This window comes from Aristolochia californica, unplaced genomic scaffold, assembly GCF_029961685.1.
Source record: "Aristolochia californica isolate CCGP_79_NKW_82.1479 unplaced genomic scaffold, dmAriCali1.0.hap1 SCAF_15, whole genome shotgun sequence".
Lineage (NCBI taxonomy): Eukaryota > Viridiplantae > Streptophyta > Magnoliopsida > Piperales > Aristolochiaceae > Aristolochia > Aristolochia californica.
In genome coordinates, this window is record NW_027181826.1 from 21,361,031 (window position 1) to 21,387,654 (window position 26,624).

Below are 26,624 nucleotides of genomic sequence, written 5' to 3' on the forward strand. Positions count from 1 at the left end.
AAGCTCTTAGCCCACTAGCTTTTAATCTAAACCAATCATAAAATATTTAAATTATTTTTAAATATTAAAATTTAAACAGAAATTAAGATCAGTTTATGTATTTACAAATAAACTCGGCCTTGGATGATAATCAGTTTGTTTTTTAATACGAATCCAGCAGTCGAATGGCTCTTTGCAGCGAAACATTTACAGGGGGATTATTGTCGTTGTAACGCCATTCATTAATAGAGCTTCCAAACATTTTTCCTCGGAAACTGAAATTTACCCTTCAAGTCAAGGCGTCTTCCGTCTCGAAAGCTTGACTTTGTCGTCTGTACTCGTACGAAGCTTCCCGTAGGCTACGAAACCTGGTCATACGTCACAAGTCGTATCTTGAGACGCGCACCAGTGGCTTGAGGTGACGGCCTGAAATGCACCGTTCAGCTCATGGGTTCATGAGCTCCTTGAGATAAAGATAATCACAATGCCGGGGATTTTGCTACCGCAGCCGTTGCTTCACTGCCGGATTAACTAATAAGAAAGTTATTCATGTATTTCTTTTTTTCCAGGAAAAAAGGCAAAAAGCTTGTGGAGAAAAAACAAGGATTTGTTGGTCGGACCGAACTTTCATGAACGGTGGTGATATAATTCTTCTGCGTTTGGTCGGAAGTCGCTTCTGGCTCGCACTGTTTTCTACCATTAATTAATTCAGAATCTAATTTGTTCTGGAGAGGAACAAGGAAAAGGGAATTTTACAAGAGAGAGAGACAGAGAGAGAGAGAGCAGCCGCTGCTTCGTCAGTCTTAATCTTTTGGTGGAAAGGTAGTTGGTCGGTTGTGCACTCTTCTTCACTGTCCGTTGTTGGGGTTGGACTCTATTCGAAGCAAAAATAATCCAACTGGTTGTTTTCTTTAAACTCACCCTTGATGGCTCCGGCTTCGTTTTCTTCGAGATTTGAGAGACCCAGATGACGGCGTTGAAGTCTATACCTGTGCAGATGATTGGCAGAAGCGTTTTCTATTGGGTGTTTTTGGTTTTGTGCTTAAATGGGCAGTCGACGGCCTTGAGACCGCTTCGCGAGAGGTCATCGGCTTCTTGGGGTGATCAGGTCAGTTATTCCCATTCCCTTTTATTTTTCTAATGCTGGCAAAAAGTTTCTGAAAGGGCCTATTTGAGAAAGTTGTTGTACTTTGAAGCACCTTTTAGGTTTTAACTGTAATTTGATTAGCGAAGTCTGCAGTTCTTAGATTATCGTCTGATTTTATGAGTATTTAATTGAAAGTTGGAAAGTATATGATTTTGTGGCATGGGATACTGCTTGAAGGTCTAGCTGATTAGGAATCTCGATTAGTTCATAGATGTAATACTGTTATTGCAAAGAGCTAGCTGGTTAGGCCTTTTTGGTGGGTCATTCGGGGCGCATTCCTTTGTGATGGCAGAGCGAAATCATCTTTTCCTTGTTGGATGTTCATTTGATATACCTTCTAACTGCTCTCACAGATTACATCAAAATCCTCTTTGGCGCTAATCAATATTTCTCTGGATCTCATAATGGTTTAATTGACGCCAAATAAAGCATGCAATCATCCTGCGGATCAATTTTTAGTTGTGGTTGACTTTCCCTTTCTTTTTCCTGTTTGATTTCTTTGTTAGGTTGGCTGTCTTTGCCCTTAAACTGATTGCTAGGCGACTGACTGTATGGTCATGAAAGCTAGAAAGAAGTCACACTTTGCTAAGTGTCAAAATAGGGTCAAGCATCTAGGATAGAATTCAGTTTATGAACAGCATAGACTAATTGTTTTACAAAGACCACATAGTTATTTTTACATTCTTATGTTGGAGTTTGGATGGTTGCAGCGACTATTTATTCGAAGAGATGATAATGACCTGGGTCCATACTCTGCTTGGAACATAACTGGAACTTACAGAGGTAGTTTTTTTCATAAATTTTTATCTCAGTTGCACGAATCCTATACTTATTAAGAAGCTCTATGCTTGCATGATGTCTTAGTCATTTTGATTATATCTTATGGCATTCTATGATGTTCAGGAACGTGGAACTTCTTGGAGGGGCCTAATAGCTCTTCTAGGTTTCCAGAGTTCGAGAGATCAAATGGTGTATCTGTCTTAGAGTTATTTAGCAATCCAACAAAGATAACTGGTGTACATTATGTACAGGTAATAACTCTATTGCATTGTATCCTACCATTATTTTTTGTCAGTGAGCTTTAGTTTTATTTGATATTTCTGCATACTTTGTAAATCTCGTTAGAAATAATCTTTCTCATAGGTCAATGGACTTTATGTTATATTACAAATGTGGTTACTAAAACCCATATTAGCTTGCTTATTAAGGATGCTTTCCACCGATATGGCTCCCTTATGTTTGAAGGAGAGAATAGTACGGATTCAAATCTGCATACGAGTTGGTCATACTTAGATATGTTGGTAGGGGAATTCTGTTCTTCAGTATGACAATATTGGATTAAGGGCTTCTGTAGATGGCAGTCTTTGGGTATTTTAGCCCTAGTTAAGTGTGCAGTTGCTTAATATATCACTGTCTAGTATAGGTGTTGTATTCTGGTAGCAGCAGCTTTAGATAATGTAGTCAAAAATAGTGAAATTCGCCATCTAGGACAACTTGAGCCATCCTCCCCCCTACCCCCGCAAATGCTGTTGAGATTCACTCTATTGAACATAACATGTGTTACCAATTCATAGATAGTGAAATCTATGCTCCAGAATTTGGGGACATTGTCCGTTTTAAACATTTATGTGGTCATATTAAGAAGTAAAATATGTATGGCAAACCTTGGTGCCCTATGCTAGTAGTACTTCTTTGTGTGTTCATCCTTGTTTGCTGTTGAAGCCATTCTTAAAGAAAACATCTACCATGCATTCATACTCTACCTAATTAAGTTGTAGATTTTGAAATGCTACATGTTCAACTGTATGCATGTTTATTGTTGTTAGCATCCTTCATTCTTTATATATGTAATTTGTCGATGTTATGTGCCAACAAAAGGCAGAAGATTGTTAGGAGTCTTTATTCTATTTAACTATTACAATTTGTTTATTTGTCTTTTAGGAACTTAATATTGGTTTCATTCTGTATATCAAAATTACAGGGGGCTATTGTATTCCACAATGTCTTTGATAATGAGCATGATCTTGGAGTTACTCAGATCCGGGTGGAAGGTGTTTACATATGGCCCTTCAGACAACTTCGGATGGTTGCCAACAGGTAGTTTGCTTGTGTTTGTCCAACACAAATTAGCTTTAGCTTCAGTTTTATATGTTTTAGCAACTAAATATCTATTGATTAATAGTTTTCTTTGCACTTGTTCAATTGCTAATTAAGCATAATAATGCACTTTATTTCTTGGTAAAGTGAAGTAGATAGTGACAGCTTCAAATGAACTGTATTACATATCTAGCCTGAGATTATTGTCATTAGGTTCTTTTGATCCTACTTAGTTAATTCACTTCTTCGTCCATCTTTAGTTATCTTATTTTTGTGATGCTCAGTCCTTTGAACTAGACTGCAGGTTATTCATTTGCTTGTCTCTTTTTTAGTGGAACTGATGGAGAACCAGGCCAAGAAGAAGAATATATTTTATCTAATCCTTATCACTTGGTAATGGGTTGATATTTTTTAGGTTATTCCACTTATCTCTCAGCAGTTAACATACTTATTAACTTGACCCATATTGAGGTTTGGAACATATATTTGATTTGTCTATTGTTGTCGTACTGCAAACAGTTGGGAGTTTTCTCATCTCAGGTTTTTCAAGACTCTCTGCACAGAAAAGTTAGGAGAAGAAATTGTAATTTCAGCTAGCCTATCCCTTTTTTTATCTATTAGCTTTTATGGTCAGACTAATATTATGATAGTTCCTCTTTATTTTTTTTTTTTTTTTTTTGTTGCAGCTCTGACTTTTGACATGGAGAAACATTGTAATTTAGAGATTGCAGCTCAAGTGTCACGAATTTCATATGGTCAAAATGGTGCAGATCTCTAATGCCCCCTACTTGTCTCCATAAGCTTTGTAGAATTATTTTGTGACACACACACACACACACACACATGCATACGAAATATGCATTTGAGGTTTTTCTGTCTTTGACTCCACTTGCTAATCTCTCTCTCTCTCTCTCTCTAGATGGTGAGCGTGAACGTTTCCACTTGGAAGGATTAATGGAGAGTCCTGCCTTGGATGAAGATGGGGAGTGCTTGTCACCAATTGTCTTAAATGCCACATCTATCAACATTGAAGTGTACTACAACAAAGCAGTTAATTACACCCTGATGGTCACATTTGTATCCTAAAATCAAACACGGATACTTAACTTGTTTAATATTGGCAATATATGATGGTGCATGTTGTATAGTTCCCTTGACAATTAATTAGATTTCCTTCCTTCAAGTTCTTTTACTAATTCGACAAATGGAGCATAGCAACACTCAGTCGGTGAGGCTTCTGATCTGATCTTAGTTGATACCTTTTAGTTTATGTTGTCATAATTGATTAGCTGGGAACTTTTAAAAGTAGATTGGATTTGTTGACCTCTCTTGACAACTAGGGCTGTTTTGGTTCCCTTTTTTTATGAAAGGTTTCGTAACTCAGACCATGTAAGTGCCATGAACTGCTCAAGAAAGAAATGACATGGTCAGACTGACTAGTTTTTTCTTCTTGGTTGTGTTTGAGGAATGGATTGATGGTGGTCCATAATTGAGGTCTGATTCAGAAGCATGCTTTTTATTCATTGAGAAGTTTGAGAAACATATTTTACATGTCACATATGTATGTACCTGTGACTAATTTCCCTTTGGATAAGTCATCAATCGAATGACACACATGTGTATGTATCTGTGATTCTCCATAGAAGGATTTTCCGCTGGGTAATTCATCAAGTTGGATATCACTAGCCATCAAAGATGGAAGTTAATAGAGATGAGCAGTGGCAACAAATGCCTGAAATTTTGGAAATCATCAACTGCATTTGAAATAATTGTAGTATCTATAGCCATCCTGTGCTCTCCCTCACAGGAATGAATAGTTGGCTGCTTATCCTATAGATAATGTCTACTTCCACTCTGTACTCATACTAATAGGTTCTTGGCAGTGGAATGTGCACGACTTTTAATGCCTCTCTTTCATTCTCCATATTCAGTAAAATATGATTGGATCTCAATTACTTCTTTTTTATTCAGGGGGCGGCTAAGGTTTCTCTCGTAATGATTGGTCAACAAGCCATCATGGATGCATATCTTTGTCTTTTACATCTGACTGTTGGCATATTAGTGGGTGAGTTTTGTGACCTCCTAGTATTAAGAGCTCTGTTTTGCTAAGTACACTGAATCCAAAATCTGGGATTTATTAACTTAGTCATGTTTACTGTTATGTGTTGCAGAATCTCTTTTTAATGCTTTTGCAACAGCTGCCTTCTTCAAGTTTGTTGTCTTCTCCATTTTTGAGATGAGATATCTCCTTGCAATATGGAAGGCTAGTAGGCCTTTGAGTACTGGAGAGGGTTGGGAAACAATGAGGCGTGAGCTATCAGTTCTTTACAGCCGTTTCTGTAAGTAATTTACCAGTATTTTAAATTTTGTGTCATATTTCAAGGAAAATTTGATGGCCTGATTTTGTCATCTTATTCTCTTAACCTTTTCTGAATTTTATGTTGTACTTTTAGAAAGTGATTACATTGTATTGATTAACAATAGAACGAAAAGTGATTATTGAAAAGGCAAAGGAATGGAAAAAGAGAGAAGAATGAGAAGGGAGGATAAGATTAAAAAAGAAAGAAAGAAAAGAAGTCAAGCTAAAGAAAGGACCGTGTGTTCTAAGACGAGTCTATTATATTCCAGATAAAGCTATAATTGAAAACTTTTCAATATAGGGCCCTCATCTTCCTTATGAACTTTTTCAAAGATCACTTTCTCAAGCTAGTTATTTGTTTTGCCTTTAATTGTCAATTCGATTTTGGACTTCTGAGGGGCAATGACTTTCTTGACTTAAAAAACTGTTACTCGCAACCTGTCCTTCTTTTTTGAAAAAAGGATGTATAGTCGCAACCTGTCCTTCAGCCCGTGGATGATGTATTATTGATTTTTGCCTTAACATCGTCAGAAGTATATTACTGGTGGTGAAGGTTCCTAATGTAGCATCCTCAGAATAGTTTCTTTATTTAGACTTTTTACCTTAGAAGATTCTTTATTTAGCCTTTTTATCATAAGAATGTTACTATTTTAAAAATTGTTTGTCTTTTTAGGAGGTTTCTTGTTTGTAACAGAGTCATTTTTTTGTTCAGATCTTTCTTATTTCATTCAGTTTCTCTCTAATTAAGACTTTGCTATCTTGTCCTTGTAAATTTTATATTAAGATTGCCTTGCTTTAACATTATTAGTTTCTAATAGGAGTTTGGGTGAGCTAGACTTATTGATTAATGGGTTCAAGTCTACTTTAAAGTAAGTAGAACTCTTATGCAAGTTTCCTTTGTAAATTTTCTCTTGTTAATATAAATACATCTTTTTTCAAAAAAAAAAAAAAGAACTCTTATGCAAGTGAAAAGTCATAGCTTTTGTAAGATTCTGTATTGAAGTGTTCACCAGAAGGCTAGAAAGGTCTATTCCAATTCCTTGACAAGGCCTCTTATCTTTTTTATAGTTTTTATTTTTATTTTTGAGAAAGGATGATTTTTGTTAAAAAAGAGAAAAGAGAAACAAAATTAGTGGAGCAAACCCCTAACAACAAGGGATTGAAGGGTAGCTCCCTGCTTGGCAAGAACATCAGCAACAAAATTGGCGGATCTCAGGATGTCCAAATACATTCAAAGTGAGAAACAATTTCTATAATTTCAAAATAGACATCTCAATAGAACAGAATGGCAAAAATTAGGCTCTTGACTCACAACATACTCTCATGTAACATCAAAGGCGTCTCTAATGGCTTCCCTCTCAGTCTCAAAGTCATAAAGTTCATTGAGAAAGAGGTCGAGTTCAACGCAGATTTTCTTTGGAACATGTTCCTAAAGATCGAATGGAAAGCTCTCATGGACGTTGCCAAGACCCTTAGCTACGCTGAACTGTCGGATGAAGCCGAACCATCTATGCTTGATTCTAACAATTTCTTGAAATAATTTCACCACGCATTGTTGGAGCTTCATGTCAAGGAAGGAGTATTGATTTGTCCCGAGACTGGGAGGAAGTTCCCAGTGAATAAGGGGGTCCCCAACATGTTGCTTCATGAAGATGAGTTTTGAGATAGAGATAGGATTTATGTTCTCATTGGTATCTCATATATATGTTTTTATTTGATTTATTTGTTACTGGCTTTTGCTTCTTGAAGAGCGAATATTTTGCTTTTACTCTTTACCGTTTTGGGAGTTCTACGTTTAGGGGTTTAGGGCTTTTGGAAAATTTGGCCAAAACTAGGAAATAGAGTATAGAACCCAAGGTTGAGGAAGTCTGGATTTGGGAATTCGGGGTTGAAAGTGGAACCAGAAGTCTTTTATGGTTTACTGACCAGGAGGATATTAGGTTTCAAGGTGGTTTGCTTCAGATTCTGATTGAGGTGTGGGTAAATTTTGTTGTGGAGCTGAAGCTAGGGTTTTGGGGAGGGAGATCGCCCCCTAGCTCTCAAACCCACATGGAGTACTGTGTATGTAGATTGTTATCTTCAACTTCCAAGTTGTATTCATGGGAGAAATTGTTGACTATTATAAATACCCAACGGGCTAGCAAAAGTCGTCGAATCCAAAATACCCAATGGGCTAGCAAAGGAAATGAGCTGGATGCTAGATGAATTCCAAAAAACTTCACCAAAACCGGCTTTCCCAGGATTACCAAGCGAAGAGCCATCAAAATTGAGCTTGAGGAATCCGGGCTAAGGCGGGTACCACACCATGACTGTGAGAGGCCTCGAGTAAGTATGCAAGCAAGCCAAGCAGTGCCAATTTTCCCTAATAAAAGATCCCAAAAAAGGGGAGAAGACCTTTTTGGTACTCAGCCTAGTGGAAATATGACCTGAAAGGCAATCAACAACTCTTTTCGGAGATTCAAATTTAGCTTTAAAACGTCTACTGTTCCTTTCATTCCAAATATCCCAAGGGATGAAGGCGGCACTAGAAGAAAGCAACAACTTCCCCATCCTAGGCAGAGTAGTACCAAGGAACATTTGGCTGGCAACAATCTGATATGTGGGCAAACAAAACTGTAATCCAATGTGGCGAATAGTGGAGGTCCACACATACCATGAGAAAGGGCACAAAATGAGGAGATGATTGACCGATTCCTCCACTGAGTTGCACAACGGGCAAAGGGGATCAATCAAAGGATGTCCTCTCCGCCTAAGTTTATCCGCCGTAAGAATCCTATTGAGGCAGACATTCCACATGAAAATTTTGATCTTGGGAGGGGCGCATAGGCTCTAGGCGAAGGCAACTTCGTGCTCAACAATGTGGGAATGCCATCAACTAATGAAATAGTAGGTAGAGGACATGGAGAAGAAACCACTTCTATCAGACCACCAAATTAACTTGTCCTGTGCATGAGTACGCAACCGTATTGATTGGATAGAATCTAGCAAAATGCGAGCGTCCAAGGTTTCAGAATCAGATAGCCCGTGCCGTGGGTGAAGATTCCATCCTCCATCACAATGAGCCTCAACAACCAAAATCTCTCTCTGCAAAGATTAGCAGAATAGGCCATCGAAAGAGTTTTGTAGAGAATCATTTCCAGCCCATTGATCCCCCCAAAAACTAATTGATTGACCATTGCCAGCATAAAATCTGATGGCTGAAGAAAAGATCGGAAGAAGAAGATACAAGGACCTTCAAATTGGTGATAAGCACCTTTTGTTTCCTCCCAGGGTCCACCATCGAGAGGAACAACCAATCTTTGCAGCAACCATGTCCTTCCATAGGTTATATGAGATTGTGTTAAATCTCCAAATCCATTTCAAAAGAAGAGCACGATTAATGTCTTTTGAGTGCCTAATACCCAAGCCGCCCATGCATTTGGGGATATAGATGTCCTTCCAACTGACCAGATGATATTTCAAAGCATTGTTGGAGCCCCTCCAAAGGAACCTTCTTTTGATCTTGTCCATAATTTGGCATATAGAAGCAGAGCAAGGCAAGAAAGATAGGAAATAATTCTGAATACCAGCAATACACAACTTAAGGAGGGTGTCTTATCTTTTTTACAGTTAAGTTATTGGTGTTTTCTAGCAGGGAGCTTCCTTGTAATCTCTTGTTGTAATGGGATCTCTCCCTTGAGCTTTTGTAGCCTTTGGGTTTTTTCTTCCTTTTAATAAAATCATCTTTCTCGAAAAAGAACAAATAAAGTTATTGGTGTTTTGATTATTTACCTTCATTGCAAATAATATTTTTCTTTTTTACAGTTAAAAACTATTTCAAAATGATTTACTTTTTCCCGAAATTGATGTGCTGGACATGTTGCGTCTTTGTTTTGTAATAGCTGTTTTGCATAAATTATCTATTCTCCAAAAAATTTAATTTTAAAAGGAAATTGTGATTGATTGAAGAGTTGAATGTTGTCACACTTTGTTAATAAAGAGGTAAATAAACACCCACTCAACACCAAAGGCAAATCAAAGAGTTAGAATATGCTTTTCAAAAAAAATAAAAATTGAGTTAGAATAGGAAGAAAGGATGAACTATTTAACTTCTCTGTTCCTTCTGGAATGACTGCTGGTCAAGACATCTGAGTGGCATGAAATGTTACAAAGATTGTTCAAGTCAACAAATTATTTTTCTAATAACTTAGTTAAGTTACAGAGGAAGTCCAAAAAAGTTACCTTGCCCAAAAACTGGTGTATTTTTGTCATTGTACTTATTGGAAACACGTTGACAATCTTGAAGTCTTTTAATACTGATCTATGTATTAGTGTAAGAAAGAGTTACTCATTTACAAGCACATGAAAGCTCTCTTGGTTGAGTCAAACTGATTATTGGTTAGCATGTCTTTGTATTAAAAAAGGAGTTACTAAAAGGAAGAATGGTCTTTAAATAATTTTCTTATTGAAGTTCATGAAAGAGGGACAATTGAACACAGGGTGAAAATAATGGAACGTTGTTCTTCCAATGTCTGCTGGTGTTTGTTTTCTGACAAAATCCTGTGGAACAGTTGAAGTCAAATATATTCAATTTTACAACTTGATGTTGTACTCTTTTGCACATTGTTCCTGAGCAGCAAAATTTCTGCCCTGTAAAGCAATCGATCCATGTGCCAGGAAGAGTAAAAAAATGCTCTCATCACTCTCAAAAGTGTGAAAAGTGAGCCTATATCTAAAACATGTCTTAGAGATTAATTTGTTTCAAAAATGTTTGGAAACATAGTTCACCAATTACAGCTTAGAATGGCATATCATCTAGTGAGGAAAAAAATTGTGATGCTTCATAATTCGATGGAATGTTGTGATAATTGTCTTTGTTTACTTGCAGATGGAATCCTTCTTGGCGGCATCGTGATCATGTATGAGTTCCATAATTATTTGAAGCCCATAATTCTTGTTATGTATTCCTTCTGGATACCACAAATAGTCACTAATGTGATCCGTGACACTAGAAAACCATTACATCCGCATTACATTTTGGGTATGACTATCACCCGGTTAGCAATCCCCTTTTATGTTTTTGGTTGCCCTACAAACTTTATGCGTGTTGAGCCAGACAAGAACTGGTGTATATGTTTGGGAGTTTTTGTGGGGCTCCAAGCATTGATGCTCCTCCTTCAACATTATCTTGGATCTCGATGGTTCATCCCTCGCCAGGTTAGAGGTTTCTGCAGTTGTTAGTTTTCCAGATATTTATACATCATTGTGATGAACATTGCACATTATTCTCATTTTGCAGTTGGGATACGTTAGATTTTTGTATTGAACTTGTTCTTATGGTTCTCCTTTGTAACGTTGTACTGTCCTATATGCTACACAATCTACATTGCTGTCCATGCTTAACATAGTCAATAGTTCTGCTCTTGTTTGCGGTTTGATATCTGACCTGAGGTCTTCTTTCAAATATTTTTGTTAATGTGTTCAAAATAACCTGTGTTCTATTAGTTCCTGATGCATTGATCTTGTTGTAAATTATCTCAGATCCTGCCTGAGAAATATTATGGTCATATCTTTCATTGAATTTCTTTTTGTTCAAATTTTGACAGATCCTACCTGAGAAATATTGTTACCATAGACGGATAGACCGTACTACAACACCTTCCACTGATTGTGTCATTTGCATGACCACCATTGACTTGTCACAGCGTTGCACTGACTGCATGGTATCAAAACACCTCTCTCTCTCTCTCTCTCTCTCTCTCTCTCTACTCAGAAATCATGATGGAATCATTTCTTCCTCAGGTGACACCATGTGATCATTTCTTCCATTCTGTTTGTCTACAAAGATGGATGGATATAAAGATGGAATGCCCGACTTGCCGGCGGCCTTTGCCTCCAGCCTAGGAGATAGATATTTTCATAATCTGTATATTATTTGAAAACATCAAGCCTTTCATAAGTGGTTCCATTGACTCATAAAGATAAAGGTAATCACTTGAGCTCTTTACTTCTGGTATTCTATTTCCAGTTATATCTGCCATCTGAGTAAATATAGTGAAATTTTTGTTTTCAGGTATACCTCACACAATGGTGTTATTGGAAGTCATAAAGCACTTGCAACATGCCCAAGGTGGATACTCACTTTTTATCTTTCTCTTTTCTTTTCTTTTCTTTTCTTTTTTGGTATTTTCTGTTTTCCATTTTTAGTTTTTGGGTGACACCCAATGTCAAATGTCAAATATTGCCATTGGCTGTTCCCATGTATAATTTGTATCATTTTCACAGAGAATCATTCCATTTGATAGATCCAGGTGTTCAGATCTTTCAGAGGTAGACCTCCTGGTCTTGCTCCCACTAACAAGGATCTACTTGGGCAATCTTGCCTTTAGCCTCCGACTTTTGTCTGGTTTCTTGTTAAGACTAGATTCGTATTGATTCCTTACCTCAACTCTTACCTCGTTATTTCCATGGTTTTCATCATGGAACTAATGGCTGACATGGGTCTTTAAGACATCTTCTACTAACTTCCACATCTGATTGATTCAAAACTTTATACCTGGGAGTGTTCAAACTATTGGTACTGAGAACACTCAGTAAGCATTCCACTAAATTGAAGCCTTTCAAGAATATCCACATTCAGAAATTTTGACCATTTAAAAAATAAAAAAATTACACTCGCATTAGGCTTTTGTTTCTCATAAAAGCTGACTTAACCCCTTTTAGAAAATGAGAATTTAATTATTATTATTTTTTAAAAAATAATTAATAAAAATGAGATAATGATCATTATTTTTACTCACTATTTTTAAAAATAATAAAAAATTATATGAGTTTAATGGAGTAGGAGTGTTGAGTGAAAAAAAGTTTTACATTAAAAAATATTATTAGGTTATAAGATTGAGTCTGAGGTTTCCTAAGCGATTAATCATTTTGGTATGATACTGGGTTCAACCCAACAATTTTCACCGACTAAAGTGATGTCCCAATTATTATATTGACCAAGCCTAATGATGTTGCCAATATTTCACTATAATAAGAAAGATGAACTTCCTTTTCTTCCTCACTTATATTAATCTTCAATCTCCTATCCATCTCTTCCAACTTATTATGTATCTCTACAGTTTGAGGATGACTACTATCTCGATTGAGCTACTATCTGCCTATGACCTAAACTTCTCTCCACCATTAGGGATCTCACTTTCCTTGAGAGTCATTCCACCTCTCAACCATAGCTTAAAAAATACTGTACACTTCAGTTACCAGACCAGCATGACTGAAAGCATAAAGAACAGACAAGAAATGTCATCTCGTTATAGATTGATATAATATTTAAAAATTGATTAGAATTCAAACAGTCAGGATGGCCGAGTGGTCTAAGGCGCCAGACTCAAGTTCTGGTCCTCGTGAGAGGGCGTGGGTTCAAATCCCACTTCTGACATAATTCTTTTATTCTTAATTGGAATCTCAATAAACTTTTTATTAATCTTTCTGTTAAGTTTGAAAAATTTTCCAACTCGGGAAGACGCCGAGTCGCCAAACCCTCATTTCACCTGCGCCCTGGTTGGCTGGTTGCGTCTCTCCCTCTCGCCCTTTTCTTTCGCCTTTAACTCTTCCGCTGTGACCGATAACCTCCTCACGGCTAACTGAGTGCATTGCGGATCACTTCCAACTTCTGCTCTACGTGAGTCCTCTGATAATCATCTTTTCATTTTCTAAATTGGATCTGACTGTCATTTTTTAGTGGATCTTTTTGGATAGGTACAGTTGTGTCTCTGCACTTTTCTTTCTCACGAGTTCATCGTATGTTGCCATCCACATCATTAAACTACAAATGTGCGAGTAATAAGCAACAAAATTGACTGGAATATAATTATAGTAATCGATCACTTGTACGAGAACTAAAAGGACCCCTCCTACGGTAAAGCTCAAAACTAAGTATAATATCATTAAACTGTGATGGACGGCATAGAGATCTTTCCTACCATCCTAAGTTATCGTTGTCATAAAAAACTCCCTTGCGAACAGATAGTGATGAAAGCTGCAGTTCTCCCATTCTATGTAAGATATTGCGAACAGATGTTGCTCCAATCTTTTAATTCATCAATAACGATATACATGTTAAATAACATGCTCACCCTCAAGGGAAGCAATTCAAAAATCTTTTATGTTGCACGGAGCTAGATAGTCAAATATTAGTTCGTTCCAAGCCAAAATATTTCATTTCACAATTAATAAACCACTTGGAAACTCATGGTTGATATGGTCATCAGCTTCTTCTTCTTTTTTTCAATTTTCATTAATACATACATGGCACTAATCTAGTTATTGGTTGTTTATAGTTTTGGTAAATGAGGGAATAACACGCATTATTATTTTTCAATCTGCTTAAATTGTGAACTTTTATAAGTGGCATTCTTGATTTGGTTGTGTTTAGTTTTGGTAAACGAGGGGTAGAAGTTTTTCCTATTATAGTACCAAATTTGGTAAATGTAGAGATTTTTGTTTTTAGAGTTCAATTTGTTTTCTAGATTTGACACTAGCTTGTGCTTTCCAACCTTTACTGGCTTTATTGCGCAACATGTATGTTGGCTTCTTCCCTAGATTGGCTATATCATGTGGAGGGTTAGCCTTGCTATGTTCTAGTGGCGCATCCAGGACATGCTTCTGCTTCTTGTCAAGTCCACTTGTGATTCACACAATTTGACTTGCTGGGAGTTTTGGTTCGGTCTATCTGGCCTGAGTCCCTTTTTGTCAGAGTATCTGTCAGGTTCATTTGACTTGGCCAATTCGAGTGTCTATTGGTATGACTTGGTCAAACCCTGTCACAGGCCTTTTAACTCAACCAAGACAAACTGGAACAACTGAGTTGATTTGGATTTTGGAGGCCCCAATATGGGACTTGAGTGTAAGACAGTGAACCCTATAAGAAACCAAAGAGTTTTCACAGTGAAGCATATTTAATGGGGAATGCCATAGAATAGTTGATTCACTCTATCCTCTCATGGTTGGGTTTTATCAATGGATTTTAAGGATTTTTTAAGCTAATGGTTTATAGAGATTGGTAGGAAATGGCAAGGCTCACTTCCTCTTGTTTTCCCTTGTCTAGCCATGGGTTTCTCCTTGCTTAGGTTTTGTTAACCCAAATTTTGATTGTAGCTCTAAGACAATCCATGTCCAGGTAGTTGTGGTAGCATCTTCATGAATGTGATTGTGAAGCTTTTTGGCATTGTCACCTACAATGAAATAGGCCCAGATCTCTTCTCATGAATGTGAGGTCTTCATAGAGATTCTCATGACCCCTTGTAATGGTGCAAAACATTGTGCAGATCTCCTCTAGGGATTTCAATTCATTTTCCATGAAATCCAAGATACTATTCATGGCTCTGATGTAACTTCATTGCATGTCCAATGCTTGGCCAATATAATGCAAATAATCTCGCTATTTAAGCAAAGCTTTTTGTGATTACTTCCAGGAAAACTCTCATGAAGAATTATGGTTTTTATTGTCTATTAGCTGAAATTACCTTCGCTTCCTTGCACTATATTGAAATTTGGTTAAATTGTTTCTATGCTGTCTTCACTCAGGAATTGAGGAACTACTGCAAATGGGGGCCTTTCGAGCTTTCTGGAACAGTCCTGTTGGTCCTAAAACTACTCATTTTTGGGGTCCTGTTGCCAACTGGGGCATTGCTCTTGCAGTATGTTGATTTTTTAATCAAGTTGAGTTATTATTTTATGAAACTTGATTGTGCTTTGACTCAGTGGATACTTGATTCTAACTACTATAAGCTTGTTTACTAACACCTCTTCAGCTATCTCCTATTATACTCTTCTGGCTTTATGTGAATGTGGACTCCTTTACTTAGCTTGCAAACATAAGTTGTCACAAAGCTTCAAGTTCCTTTGATTCTATCCGAAAGGATCAATTATCTGACAACAAGATCCTTAAAGCAGGAAGTCCTATGAACTTTCAAAAACTTTTTTTTTTGTCTCCTTTTATAACTTTATTTAGATGTTTATGTCTCATTCTTAACTCAGGATGGTATTACACCGTTTTGTATTGATTTATTATAATAAGCTTCTATTGTGTTGTCATGTGTTACTTGTTACCATATATCCTATTGAATATCTGTATTTTAGTTACTTATGAAATATTAAGTTGAACGACTTTTGTAGTTATAGATAATAGCTATAACAAACTGACCCAGATCTATCTTAAGTGATACAACTTGCATGTAGAAAGCTGGGAAATTCAAATTACTGAAAAAAATAAGTAATTGACTTATTTTGGGAGTGATGTAAAGATCTTTGCATGAGAAAAGGAGAGATACATTTTGGGAAAAAAAGAAATTCTTTCTTTAGATTTGTAAAACGGAGAGAAAAGATTACAGTAAAGCTTTATTAGGGTAGGAAGAAGAGAAATGAGGTACTTAAGATGCAGAAGAAAAAGATGTTTAGTAGGATGAGGAGAATAATCAAGTTAACCACCTATCAACCTCCGTATCATCTTTTATTATCACTTTATGATACGGATTATCTTAAATGCATCAAGAAAGACACTTAACAAGGAAAGTTATAGCCCTAAAACATATTACAAATTGACATACTTCTACCAGGATTCATGAAAAGGCTGCTAAATATAAGGCTTTTTGCCTGAACTTAAACCCTTGAACCCTGGAGTAAACTATTTCATAGACCTCTATTGAAATAATTGATGCAGTTTGTAACTTTCCTCCAACAGGTTCATTTTTTAAAAATAAATTCTTTTGGATTCTCTTTGATCTTGTTAGCAATACACGTAGACTGTAAGTGCCCTATGATTCAGTCACCTTGAAAGAACATTCTGTGCTTGTGCAGGTAAGTAACTGTTCTTTTTAATATTGGTCCGCTTGTTCCATGCATAAGTACATTTTTGAATAGATGACACCACAGAACCCAATATCCATTTTAGATGGAAACTATCAGTTTCACATGCTAAAATTTTCTAAGTCACTTCCACTATCTAGTTCACTGCCCAGTTTAGGAAACTAAATAAAAAAATCACCTCCGCAGTTTGATTTCTTATTATAACTCTGCATCATATTTTTAGATTTTCAACCTCTTTAGAAGTTGCTGCCTTCGTCTTATGATTTGAGAATCTTCCATCTCTTTTATGTAACTGTCTCAACGTGTCTTGCTCACCAGAATCAGTCAGACTGCCACTTCTCTACTTCTGAAATGTGGATTGGACCTTTGATTTAATGGCCACTTTGGTGGTTTTATAACTTGAGGTCTTTGGATCCAGCTCCAGGGTTTGGGGTGTAATGTTTGTGTGCGTTGATCACTCTAAAAAACAAAAAGAACCTTTCATCTTTTAGCCTTCGAATAATGCATCCACAAAAATTTACCATGTGAATGAAACTCGCCACATAATTGGAGTAGGTCCTTCTGCTACTTGGATTTGTTAGGAGCCCAGTTCCATCCTAAAATAACTACCACTTAGGAGGTCTGTTTCTCAACCTTATAAACCAACAACTTTTCTTAGTACATCTTTATATGAGATTATTCCCACCAACATTTTTCCTCGCGTCAAAGCTTATACATATGGATAATGGGCCTGAGATGTGGATAATGGGGATACAAACTGGGGTCAATAGGTAGACGTCCTGCTCTGGTACGATGTTAAGATTGAGCCGAGTTCCATCCTAAAATGACTAGCCAGTTTGGAGGCCCATTGCTCAGCTTCATAAACCAACAAATTTTCTTAACATTTTATCTATGTACGGTGATTCCCTCTCACAAGATTCATGAATGGCTTTCCGTTTTTCATTCTATTGTTATTATCGTACCATTGAAATATATTACGATCTGCTACCTTGAATATATTTTCAGTCTTCAGTTTTTGAATATATTAGCATTTGTTTAATGCAGATGGATGGAGGATTCATGAATGGCTTTCAGTTTTTCGTTCTATAGTTATTATCCTGCCATTGAAGTACATTACAATCTGCTAGCTTGAATATATTCTGAGTCTTCAGTTTTTTAATACAATGCATATGTTTAATGCAGATAGATGGATCTTCTTTCCTTTCTTCTATGTATGATTTTCAACATAGTGGAAGCTTTGTCATTTGAATGTCTTTTTATTCTCTGTGGCCCTTTATTTTATTAGCCCTTATTCTCTTAGTTTTTGCATCTCTGATTGGGGACTGAGGTGAACAGAGTTCTGTATAAACTTTTAGATGTCTATTTTTACAGGGATTGGTGGATACACAAAAACCACCTGAGCTGATATCTGGTAACATGACTGCAGGTAAGAGGCGTCTGAACCACAATGCTTTAGTGATCCCTTGATTGGCTTTACCCTAAAATCTAATTTCAAACTGATTTGCAGTCATGTGTGTTTATTCTGGGCTTTTCATGAGGTTTGCGTGGATGGTGCAGCCGCGTAACTATCTTCTTTTGGCTTGTCATGCCTGTAATGAAACTGTGCAACTCTATCAGCTACAACGTTGGACAAGAGCTGAAAGGTAAGTTTATATCCTTAATTAGGCTTACACTCCAGATGCTTTGGGCAGGGAAACAATTATTTTTTCTGTTATCCTCAGGGACATAACATATATCACAAAAAGATAATATTGATGTTGATGGCTGTGAAATAAAAAATTAAAAGAAAGAGGATAGAAGAAACACTATCTTATGGAAGAAAGGGAAGAAGAACAAAAGACAGAGAAGGGTTAGAAAGATTAAGCAGCAGCATTTGAAAGAGAAAACATGATCGAACATGGGCCTTTGACTTCTCTCCCTCATTATGTTATCATGTTTGGTGAAGTATCTGCAAACATTATTAGTATACGCTCAGAGTATAACATAACTCAGCATGGTCACTGAGCGAGCTAACCCTAGTTATGTAAGTTTTGACACTTCTCTTGCTGGAGATAAACATGTAACTAACTCAGCTTTTTAAAAAATGAAGACAAAATATTGACCAGACAAGGCTTTCATAGAAATATATGTTGCAACTTATCTTCAAAAGTGAGCCTAAGAAATACATATCTTTTTGCAATCACAATATCTCTTATAAAATACAATCCACTCCAATATGTTGTCCTTCACTGGAACATTAGATTGCCAAGTTGTGTGAGCCTGAGTTTTATATTTGGCCTCCAACTAAATCTTGTCACTGTTTGTTGTTTTTTTACTTTCCATGTAAACAGGTTTCCTCTAATAATTGTGCAAAAACCTAGTATAGATATATGCAGCTTCCAAGTGAGCAAGTGAGAGTTTCTTGGATTCTTAGGAAGCTGACTTTCCAGTTGCAGATGTCCAATTAATTTAATTCACTCTCTAAGAACCTTTCGTATTGTTTCTTGTCAAATGCTTAAGGGCTATGCTCATCATTTAAATTCGTAAGGGCTTTTATAGGTATTGTTGTACGCTAAAATACCCATTTTCCCAAGAACAAAAGAACATATTTTCTTTTCAGAAATAACTGTTTCATCTCCTTTCCTGTTGACCTCAATAACAAGAAAATGCCTCAAACGGCCAATGTTTGGTTTGTTATTTTTTCTCAAGCCACTATTTGTTTGCTATATGCTAGTTGGATCAATACAACAAATTATGATGCCACTCACATGAACTATCAATATCATAACTTTATATGTATAATGAAGTACAACACTGAATAGTATTTACTAGCTTCTGTTGAAACCAATTTCCAACTCTATCTTACTAAACTTAGCTACTTCTAGGACTCTATGTTAATCAATGATGTCAAAACTACCCTGCAAGGTGACGGGGTCCTGTAGAGCTAAGGTTGACCACTGGTTGTTCTAAATGATATCATCATGACATCATTTTTATAGATCCTTCCCTCTTTGCATTTTCTGCAGAGGAAGGATCCCTCACCCTCCTGCAACCAAACAGCAGTGGATAGGGTAGGGAATTCCTCTCCTGTCATCCTTGTGAACAGCGAGGGGAGGAGGAGAGGGCGAGGGTGAGGGAGTTTGCTACCCGTCCCCTCCATTTCTGGTGCTGATGGGGGAGGGACCAGGCCAGTGCTGAAGAGAGGAAACGGGGTGGGATCACTCCCCTTTCCTCTTCCATTGTGCTTGAGGAGAATTTCTCCACACGAGGGATCACTAGGTTGATGAGGCTGGATCAGTCAGTTCACCGATTGAGTTGGTAAACCTTACCTAGTCGGGGTCATATACAATCTTGACCCAAACAAGTGGCTAGGTCTGGTTGAATCCAGCTACTCGGCCAGTTCTTCTCTAAGCAACTTAAGGGTGGGTAGCATGGAAAACAAAAAAAATAAAAACATAAAGGAAAGAAGAGGGAATCGTTTATAGAAGAAAAAGGACAAACTAAGAAGAATGAACAAAGAGAACTATAGATGTCATGTGACAGCATGTCAAAATTGCTCCAAGTAGGGCTCTTTATCTCTTTCCAAGTGCCCTGTGATGTAATTTGCGAAGAATTTGCCTGATACCCTGTAGGTATAATCTGAACATATGGGTAAGTCTATGCAGCCCCTCTTCAAGTCTGAGAAACGATATAATTCAATCTTCTGTTTAAGCAGGCAGCCTGAGATGGGGGAGGAAAAAACAGAGAAAGACAAGCAGTAAACCGAAAATGACTTCCACCATGTCCAATCAACTGAGCTTTGGTGTAAAATTTCATGGCCTCCTGAGCATTGTGATTTCATGTATTTTGTTTTTTTCTCAGTTCCCATTTGCATTTCATTGAGACATTGTGGATCAACAAATATGCACGGTATGATATTTGGACCAGGTTTTTGTTATTAGGTTTGGACAATAAAAGTATGAATTTTACAGCCTTTAAGCTACGCAAACGAGGAGAAATATACCTGGTGGCGGCGGCTATTGTTTTGGAGTACAAGAAAGGAATTTTGACGGTAAATCCCGATCCATCTACCATATTCTATTCAGAGCCGGTAAACTCCTTGACCGTAGTAGATTTTCCTCTCCAAACCTAATTTCGATTGCAGCTTTCGTGATGATCTTGGCTTTTTCTAATTGATACAAAAGATGATAATACAAGCATCCTACTTTTATTCAGAAACATTACAGTAAATAGGTATAATGGATATGAGTTTATTGAGGCAAATGCCTCCAAGTGACCAATTCAGATTTCATTGAATGCATTAAAATTTATATGAGATTCGTTTAAATCAATTCACGCGGTCAAATGAACTGTCGATATCAGCGTCGCCGATTTTTCACGGGTGCCAGCGCGACAAAATAAAGCCAAGCTCGTCATCATCCTATCCTAGTTCGGCGTGTCGTCAAGGGTGTGCGCAAATTTGCCAGGCGTAGGAAGCTCCCTACCTCGTCACCTTCAATAGGTGTTTCATTTTTCATTTTTTTATTAGCAACAATGGTGGGAAACTGTGTCAATACCAGTCTCCATTGATTTTTTACGAAATCTGAACGTTTCCCCACGAAAATAGACCTAGCTTTTCATTCAAGACGACACGAATCAATAGAATAGTTATTTTATGAGTTTAGAACAATCTGGACTTCTCTGCTCAGTCAAAATCCACCCACCTAGACTTCCCAAATTTCCCAGATACGAAACTCATTGGATGTACTGAAGAGAAAAACGCTCGTCTCCGAACGCTGCCGCGTCCCTCGTTCAAACTAATTGGCTTCTAGTAGAAGCAGGAGTCGGTCGACGAGATTTTCCCAGATACCTTTTCCTTCACAACCCAGTCGCCCATGTCGGCGATCCAACAACTCTATTTTCTGGACTTTAGACGAGTACATGTTTTTTCTGGTCACTTACAGTAAGTTCCATTTTCGACCACTTGGTTCTGAGCGTGATCACCAGGAGAGTGCACGCTTGGCAGCAGAGGCCACAAATAAGTCCTATCCAAAGCCCCTGGAACACGAAACCCAGAGAAGTAACAGATTTCAGTTGGTTAATGATAAAAAAAGTATCAGATTGTTGCAGACGATTTGTCTAGAATCGAAAAAAAAAAACCCATCATTTTGAGGAACTAACCTTTGCATAGAGTTTTAACTTGAACGCTAGAAGGACGGCAACCGGCATGCCGATCACATAGAAGGCAGCCAAGTTGGTCCAGGCTGCCAGATGCTGCCACCCACATCCTCTGGACACTCCTGCACACCCCCAGGTTAACACCAGCAAGTCGAATGCAGAATGGGAAGTTAATAATAGCACACAAGAATTCAAGGAATGGCAGGCTAATACCCACCTGACAAAACTCCTTGGGCGGAATCAAATAATATTGAGACGGCAAGAAGGGGAGTCATGGAAGCAAATTTTTTCTTGATCACTGGACTGTCACTGAAAGAACTCGCCCATAAATTGTGGCCGAAGACAAGTGATAGGATGACTACCAGAGCCAGAATTACCGAAAGCTTCAGTGTTACAGCCACAGCACGCTTAGCTTGATTAACGTTTCCCGCACCCAATTCGTTTGATACACGAGTGCTGTAATCAAAGGTGGCTTAATTTATCAGTAACTAATTAGATCAGAGTCGGAAGAACATTCAAAGTATTCGAACAAAATGAACCTGACTGCTGCAGCAAAACCGTAGGTGATCATGAACGTGACTGCTTCAGTATTCACGCTGGAGAAAACAGATTAGCAGTGAGTCTTCAGAAGGTGAAGAAGACAAATAACAGATTTGAGTTGAACTAAGTTTTCATTCTAGGGGCTAAGGTACTGTACCACATGGCGATCAGTGAGGTGCTGCTCTCAGAATTAGGCATCAGACCAGCCAGTAAGACCAGCAGCTCGAAAGCCCAGTACTCAAGGCTGAAGAACAGGTAACAAGATATAAAAAACTAACCCAATTCTGAAAGAAATTAAGTACCAAATCCGTTTCCGAGTTTTGAAGCTAGGTAAGGGTACTCACCAGACCATCACTGCAGAGGGAATTGCCAGCTTCATGTTGGGAAGAACGTATTGGAAGCATTCGGATGAGATGCCTTCCCAAGTATACTGGAAGGTCTTCGAGTAGTTGACATAAATAGCTAACATAGCAAAGGATATCCACAAGGAAATACTAGCTGATATGGCCGCTCCCTTGAAGCCCAAAGGTGTTTGATAGACTAGAAGATATGCAAGACCCACCTGGATAGCCAGCGGCACCACCGAGCAGATAACCAGAGGCATCACAACAGTCTGTGTCTGAAGAAATCTCAATATGCACTGAAGGAATCCATAGGCGAATAGACTAGGAATCAGATATTTCAAGTACAAGCCGGCCATTCTTGCTACCTCAGGCTCTTGCTGGAGTAGAATCAGTATTTGCTCCGAGTAAAACCACACAATAGATACGAGGACAGAGAAAACGAAAGTTGTGATAATGGATGACTGGAGGTAAATTCCCAGCATTCTGTACAGCTTTGCTCCGTATCCTTGGCCGCAGAGAGTTTCCAGTGCCCCGCTTAATCCAGTCTGCAACATTAAATTCAACCAGAGGAGTTCATGAATAAAAAATTCAATGCGATGAACAGTGTAGACAGCTCAAGGATGGCCAACCCGTTTTTAAATGTACCAATATCGAATGAATGGACGAATTTAAAGGCAATGGAGCTCAGACGATTCCATTTCAAATCTCTGGTTATCTGTTTCGTCCTGACTCATTATTAGCTACATCTTTGCTGGTGTGCATATCTTACCAATTCAATCAACAAATTCCAAGTTCCAGGTAACCGTACTTTTTTTGGAAGTTCCAGAGCAAGACAAGATGGATACAATACTACGCGATCTTCCACGGGGATAATGGAAAACCTCGACAAATAAGACGAACGCAAAAAAATAGAAGATCAAAAGAAGAAAACTTTTTCCCCACATGCTAGTCGAGGAAAAAACCACTATCGGAGTAAGTAATCCTCAGAGAAACCAAATAATAAAAAAACAGATGGGAAGAATGAAGAAAGGAGAAGATGAAGAAGAGGATACTTTACCATGAGAGCGAGGCCAGTGACCGTAGCCCAGGAATTAGCAAGAGTAGCGCCAGCGAGCTCAAGCTCCCCAAGGTGACCGGCGAACATGACCGCTATAAGAGTGATACAGTAGTAAGAAACATTGGTAACGATCATGGGCACCGAGAAAAAGACCTGGTGCTTCGCCTCCTGCACATCCAACGCCTTCTTCCACCACCCCACCTCCTTATTTTCCAACAATGGCGTCCTCATCTCAGCCATCTCCTCTTTCCCTCCCTTCTTCTCCGAACAGAACAAAAAGTCAAGAAACTGCAGGGTCTCGGACCCCGAAGGAACTAAAAGCAGCGAGCGATCGGGAGAGAAGGCTCCAGAAAACAGAAAACGAAAAACCCAAGGAGAAAAAAGAAAAGGGAGAGCAGCTTTAAATTTTTTTGGTAGGGAAGACAAGTCTGTACATCTTCATGTTTACCTGGCCGTATTTGAATGGAAGAATCGCTCGCCATCAGTCACTGCTCTCTTTTTATTATTTCCTTTTTTTCATGCGCAAAATGTTTCTTTTTTCCACCTCCCGACGGGAAAAAGACAAGGAGACATCAAGAGGCACGTTGACATTTTCCTGTGACCAAACTACCCTCCTGCTATTCTTACTCTCCCCTCACTATCACTTTCATGAGACGCAACTTAGACGACGGTCTTTCTCCCCCACAACGTCTCTCATTTTTAGTATTAATATCGTCTTATCTTATCTTAGCCGCCCGATCTGAGATAACCATTTCGCATATTTCACACCAAATGACGTATCTTTCTCTGAATCTGGCTTTGAATTGAGATTCTTAAGAGCATCTCACAGTAAAGTTGTGGGAAGAAAGATTTTGGCGCGTGGGCGAGTTTTGCTAACGCGTGAGGGCGCGAGGCTTCGTAGTTTTATATTCCTCGCATTGACCCATGCTTCTCTTGTCGATTTTTTTTGTCTACGCGATATTTACACATTTTTTAATATAAAAAAAATATTTATTTAACGAAAATGAATTTCCATAAGGGAGAAAAATGAAAAAAATAAAAAAATAATTCTTTTTCATATTTACAAAAAAACCTATCCGAGTTGTCGATCTAAGACATTTCGATTTCTTGTTTAATTAAGCCCATTAATTATTTTTTTAAGTCCACGGCAGACGGACACGTACAAACACGTGCTTCCACGGACCCAACTACTCGTTCTGGCTCCTAAAAATAAAAATAATAATTTTGTTTAACTAATTATTAATTATAGAAATAAAAATAATTACAGAATCCTACCAAGATTTTTCGTTAATATTAAATACTAAAATATTAAAATACCAAATAATACAATACAAATTACAAGATTGTTAACACAATCAATAAATCAATTAAATGCATTAAATAACCTTTTAATTCGATTGACTTTTGGGTGGAAGCCACGAACCGGCCCAGCCCATTTCAATTCTTCGGTTCCAACCCAAAAACCAACCCGGTCTAATTATAAAAAGACGGTTTAGAAATGAGGCACTGTTTTATTTTTAAAACTTTAAACTAATAATTTCTAAATAATAATTATTTTAAAATTAATAACTAATTTTTTTCAATCGATGAAGTCGAAATTGGTTTACACTTTTGTGTCGAATATACGAAAACATTTTTTCCATGCATCCAAAATGAATTAGATGTCACAAATTAAGTGGAAGCACACCATGTGATTGATACCATTAACTCACTTGCCCTTGTCTAAGGCCACCTAATGTCCTCTTTTCCTTAGTTTAGGTGGTCCATTAATTATTTGGGCATGTTGACATCTCAATCTCATACGGTTGTCAAACCTTCTTGATAAAGATGAAATCTATCGGAGTCTTTTGGCTTTGTCAATCACACTCATCCTTCCAAACTAGTGAGTTTCTTCCCAAGATGAGTTAACTATAAATCTTTTTATTTTTTGTCGAATAGAAGTTCAAACTTCAAGCTAATTTTCTCTGGACAAGAGTCATTTGTCGAGATATGTAACAATGAGATTCGTTATTTGGATAAAATGTTTAATCATAATCTAGGTGCCTTGGTGAAAAAATCTCACTGAGATAATTTTGATAATAATAAATACTTAAGTTATTAATAATATATATTATTAAATAATGAAAACTTCAATCCGGACAAGATATGTCTCCAAAATCTGTAAATGATCTATCTATCTGACTAGTAGTTCATAATAAAAAAAATTTAAGAATTGTAAAAAGACAAAACATTTCTTTCATGCTTTTGGTTTAAAATATTATGATCGAACTTGGTCGAATACATAGAACTTGTGCCTTCGCACTTTAAAATCATCCATTAAGTCGATAGTTGAGATCTGTAACCGTGTTTCCAAAAATCCGACTTGGGTTCATGATAAACATTTCAAACTCTAGAGGCCTAATGGATTTGGAATTGCATTAATGAATATTTTATCCTTGTAGATTAATTTTTTTATCTTCAAACGTGGATGAATGAAATGGAAGAATTAGGGTTGTCTATTCATGAAAGATGATAACCAAATTCCATGTCTATTCATTAACGTAAGGTACTAGGTAGAGTGAAAATAGATCAAATCCTCACCAACTGCTGTTTGTATTCTCCAGACGCAATGGATAAAAACCACTGGTAGGTACTACTTTGTCCTCTTACCTTCCATCGATCACAAGTTTCTCTTTGCAGATGCAGACTGAGACGACATCCGCGTTTTCTTTGATTACGTTCTTCATGCAGAGTGTACCAGAAACTATCCCTTTGAGATAACAAGACTGCTTCCAGAAGATTGCTTCCAGTGCTTTTCTGGTTTACCTCGGAAAAGTCTACAGAGTTCCAATATCTATCGCTTTCGGCTTGTTCCAGTTATTAAATGGTTTCGAGTGGTGGAGAGTGAGAAGTAAGAAGAGTTGTTGGTCACGGATCTCCTTTTCTTCTTACCAGAAAAAATTCTCCACGTCTCTCCGTGAGTGTGGCTGTGGTCGTTCTTCTTCCTCCATTAATGGATGCAAGAAAACCTCCAGTCACATCTCTATACGATTAGTTAAAGAGTTTTCATTTACGTGAGAGGCTTAGGAATGGATAGGAAGGAAGACCTGACTGGTTCTTGACCATTTGTTTATGGACCTA

The 26,624-nt window shown here is 37.6% G+C and overlaps 3 protein-coding genes, 1 non-coding gene and 1 pseudogene across 6 annotated transcripts; 4 read left to right on the forward strand and 1 right to left on the reverse strand.

The window, feature by feature from the left end:
* The first annotated feature begins 588 nt into the window (after nt 1–588).
* On the forward strand, nt 589–11,865 carry LOC137951843 (transmembrane E3 ubiquitin-protein ligase FLY1-like). 2 transcript variants are annotated; one of them, XM_068798788.1, is made up of 15 exons: nt 589–1,087; nt 1,837–1,909; nt 2,030–2,157; nt 3,108–3,223; nt 3,556–3,616; nt 3,743–3,806; nt 3,910–3,987; nt 4,143–4,300; nt 4,392–4,451; nt 5,195–5,288; nt 5,395–5,562; nt 10,450–10,778; nt 11,168–11,284; nt 11,364–11,548; nt 11,635–11,865. In XM_068798788.1, exons 1-14 carry the CDS (start codon nt 947–949, stop codon nt 11,463–11,465), a joined length of 1,689 nt encoding a protein of 562 aa, XP_068654889.1. In that variant the 5' UTR covers nt 589–946; the 3' UTR covers nt 11,466–11,548; nt 11,635–11,865. The 2 variants fall into 2 exon arrangements, with proteins under 2 accessions (XP_068654889.1, XP_068654890.1); XM_068798789.1 differs by lacking the exons at nt 589–1,087; nt 1,837–1,909 and having other exon boundaries at nt 2,081–2,157; nt 3,528–3,616.
* LOC137952061 (multifunctional methyltransferase subunit TRM112 homolog A-like) lies at nt 6,868–7,947 on the forward strand (annotated as a pseudogene).
* A 1,050-nt stretch (nt 11,866–12,915) lies between the features above and the next one.
* Nucleotides 12,916–12,999, forward strand: TRNAL-CAA (transfer RNA leucine (anticodon CAA)). Its single transcript has one exon. It is a non-coding gene; the product is annotated as a tRNA-Leu (tRNA).
* A 63-nt stretch (nt 13,000–13,062) lies between these two features.
* LOC137951712 (mitochondrial pyruvate carrier 1-like) lies at nt 13,063–20,388 on the forward strand. Of its 2 annotated transcripts, none has more exons than XM_068798574.1 (5): nt 13,063–13,242; nt 15,147–15,259; nt 17,799–17,853; nt 17,935–18,070; nt 20,122–20,388. In XM_068798574.1, exons 2-5 carry the CDS (start codon nt 15,167–15,169, stop codon nt 20,165–20,167), a joined length of 330 nt encoding a protein of 109 aa, XP_068654675.1. In that variant the 5' UTR covers nt 13,063–13,242; nt 15,147–15,166; the 3' UTR covers nt 20,168–20,388. The 2 variants fall into 2 exon arrangements, with proteins under 2 accessions (XP_068654675.1, XP_068654674.1); XM_068798573.1 differs by lacking the exon at nt 20,122–20,388 and adding an exon at nt 18,758–18,942.
* A 653-nt stretch (nt 20,389–21,041) lies between these two features.
* Nucleotides 21,042–23,962, reverse strand: LOC137951766 (protein DETOXIFICATION 19-like). Its single transcript, XM_068798660.1, has 7 exons — nt 23,505–23,962; nt 22,448–22,992; nt 22,261–22,347; nt 22,103–22,159; nt 21,781–22,019; nt 21,567–21,685; nt 21,042–21,443 (listed from the first exon to the last, which is right to left on the reverse strand). Exons 1-7 carry the CDS (start codon nt 23,742–23,744, stop codon nt 21,315–21,317), a joined length of 1,416 nt encoding a protein of 471 aa, XP_068654761.1. The 5' UTR covers nt 23,745–23,962; the 3' UTR covers nt 21,042–21,314.
* Nucleotides 23,963–26,624: the final 2,662 nt, after the last annotated feature.

What these genes read in the sequence shown, in the direction of transcription:
- LOC137951843 (XM_068798788.1), top strand. Translation starts at nt 947, where the DNA reads ATGACGGCGTTGAAGTCTATACCTGTGCAGATGATTGGCAGAAGCGTT. An exon ending in ACACCCTGATGGTCACATTT is followed by an intron (nt 4,301 to 4,391) that starts GTATCCTAAAAT and finishes ACAATTAATTAG; the next exon opens with ATTTCCTTCCTTCAAGTTCT. An exon ending in GACTGTTGGCATATTAGTGG is followed by an intron (nt 5,289 to 5,394) that starts GTGAGTTTTGTG and finishes TATGTGTTGCAG; the next exon opens with AATCTCTTTTTAATGCTTTT.
- LOC137951712 (XM_068798573.1), top strand. Translation starts at nt 15,167, where the DNA reads ATGGGGGCCTTTCGAGCTTTCTGGAACAGTCCTGTTGGTCCTAAAACT. An exon ending in ACTGGGGCATTGCTCTTGCA is followed by an intron (nt 15,260 to 17,798) that starts GTATGTTGATTT and finishes CTATTTTTACAG; the next exon opens with GGATTGGTGGATACACAAAA. An exon ending in ATCTGGTAACATGACTGCAG is followed by an intron (nt 17,854 to 17,934) that starts GTAAGAGGCGTC and finishes ACTGATTTGCAG; the next exon opens with TCATGTGTGTTTATTCTGGG.
- LOC137951766 (XM_068798660.1), bottom strand. Translation starts at nt 23,744, where the DNA reads ATGGCTGAGATGAGGACGCCATTGTTGGAAAATAAGGAGGTGGGGTGG. An exon ending in ACCTCACTGATCGCCATGTG is followed by an intron (nt 22,160 to 22,260) that starts GTACAGTACCTT and finishes TGTTTTCTCCAG; the next exon opens with CGTGAATACTGAAGCAGTCA. An exon ending in CGCCCAAGGAGTTTTGTCAG is followed by an intron (nt 21,686 to 21,780) that starts GTGGGTATTAGC and finishes GGGGGTGTGCAG; the next exon opens with GAGTGTCCAGAGGATGTGGG.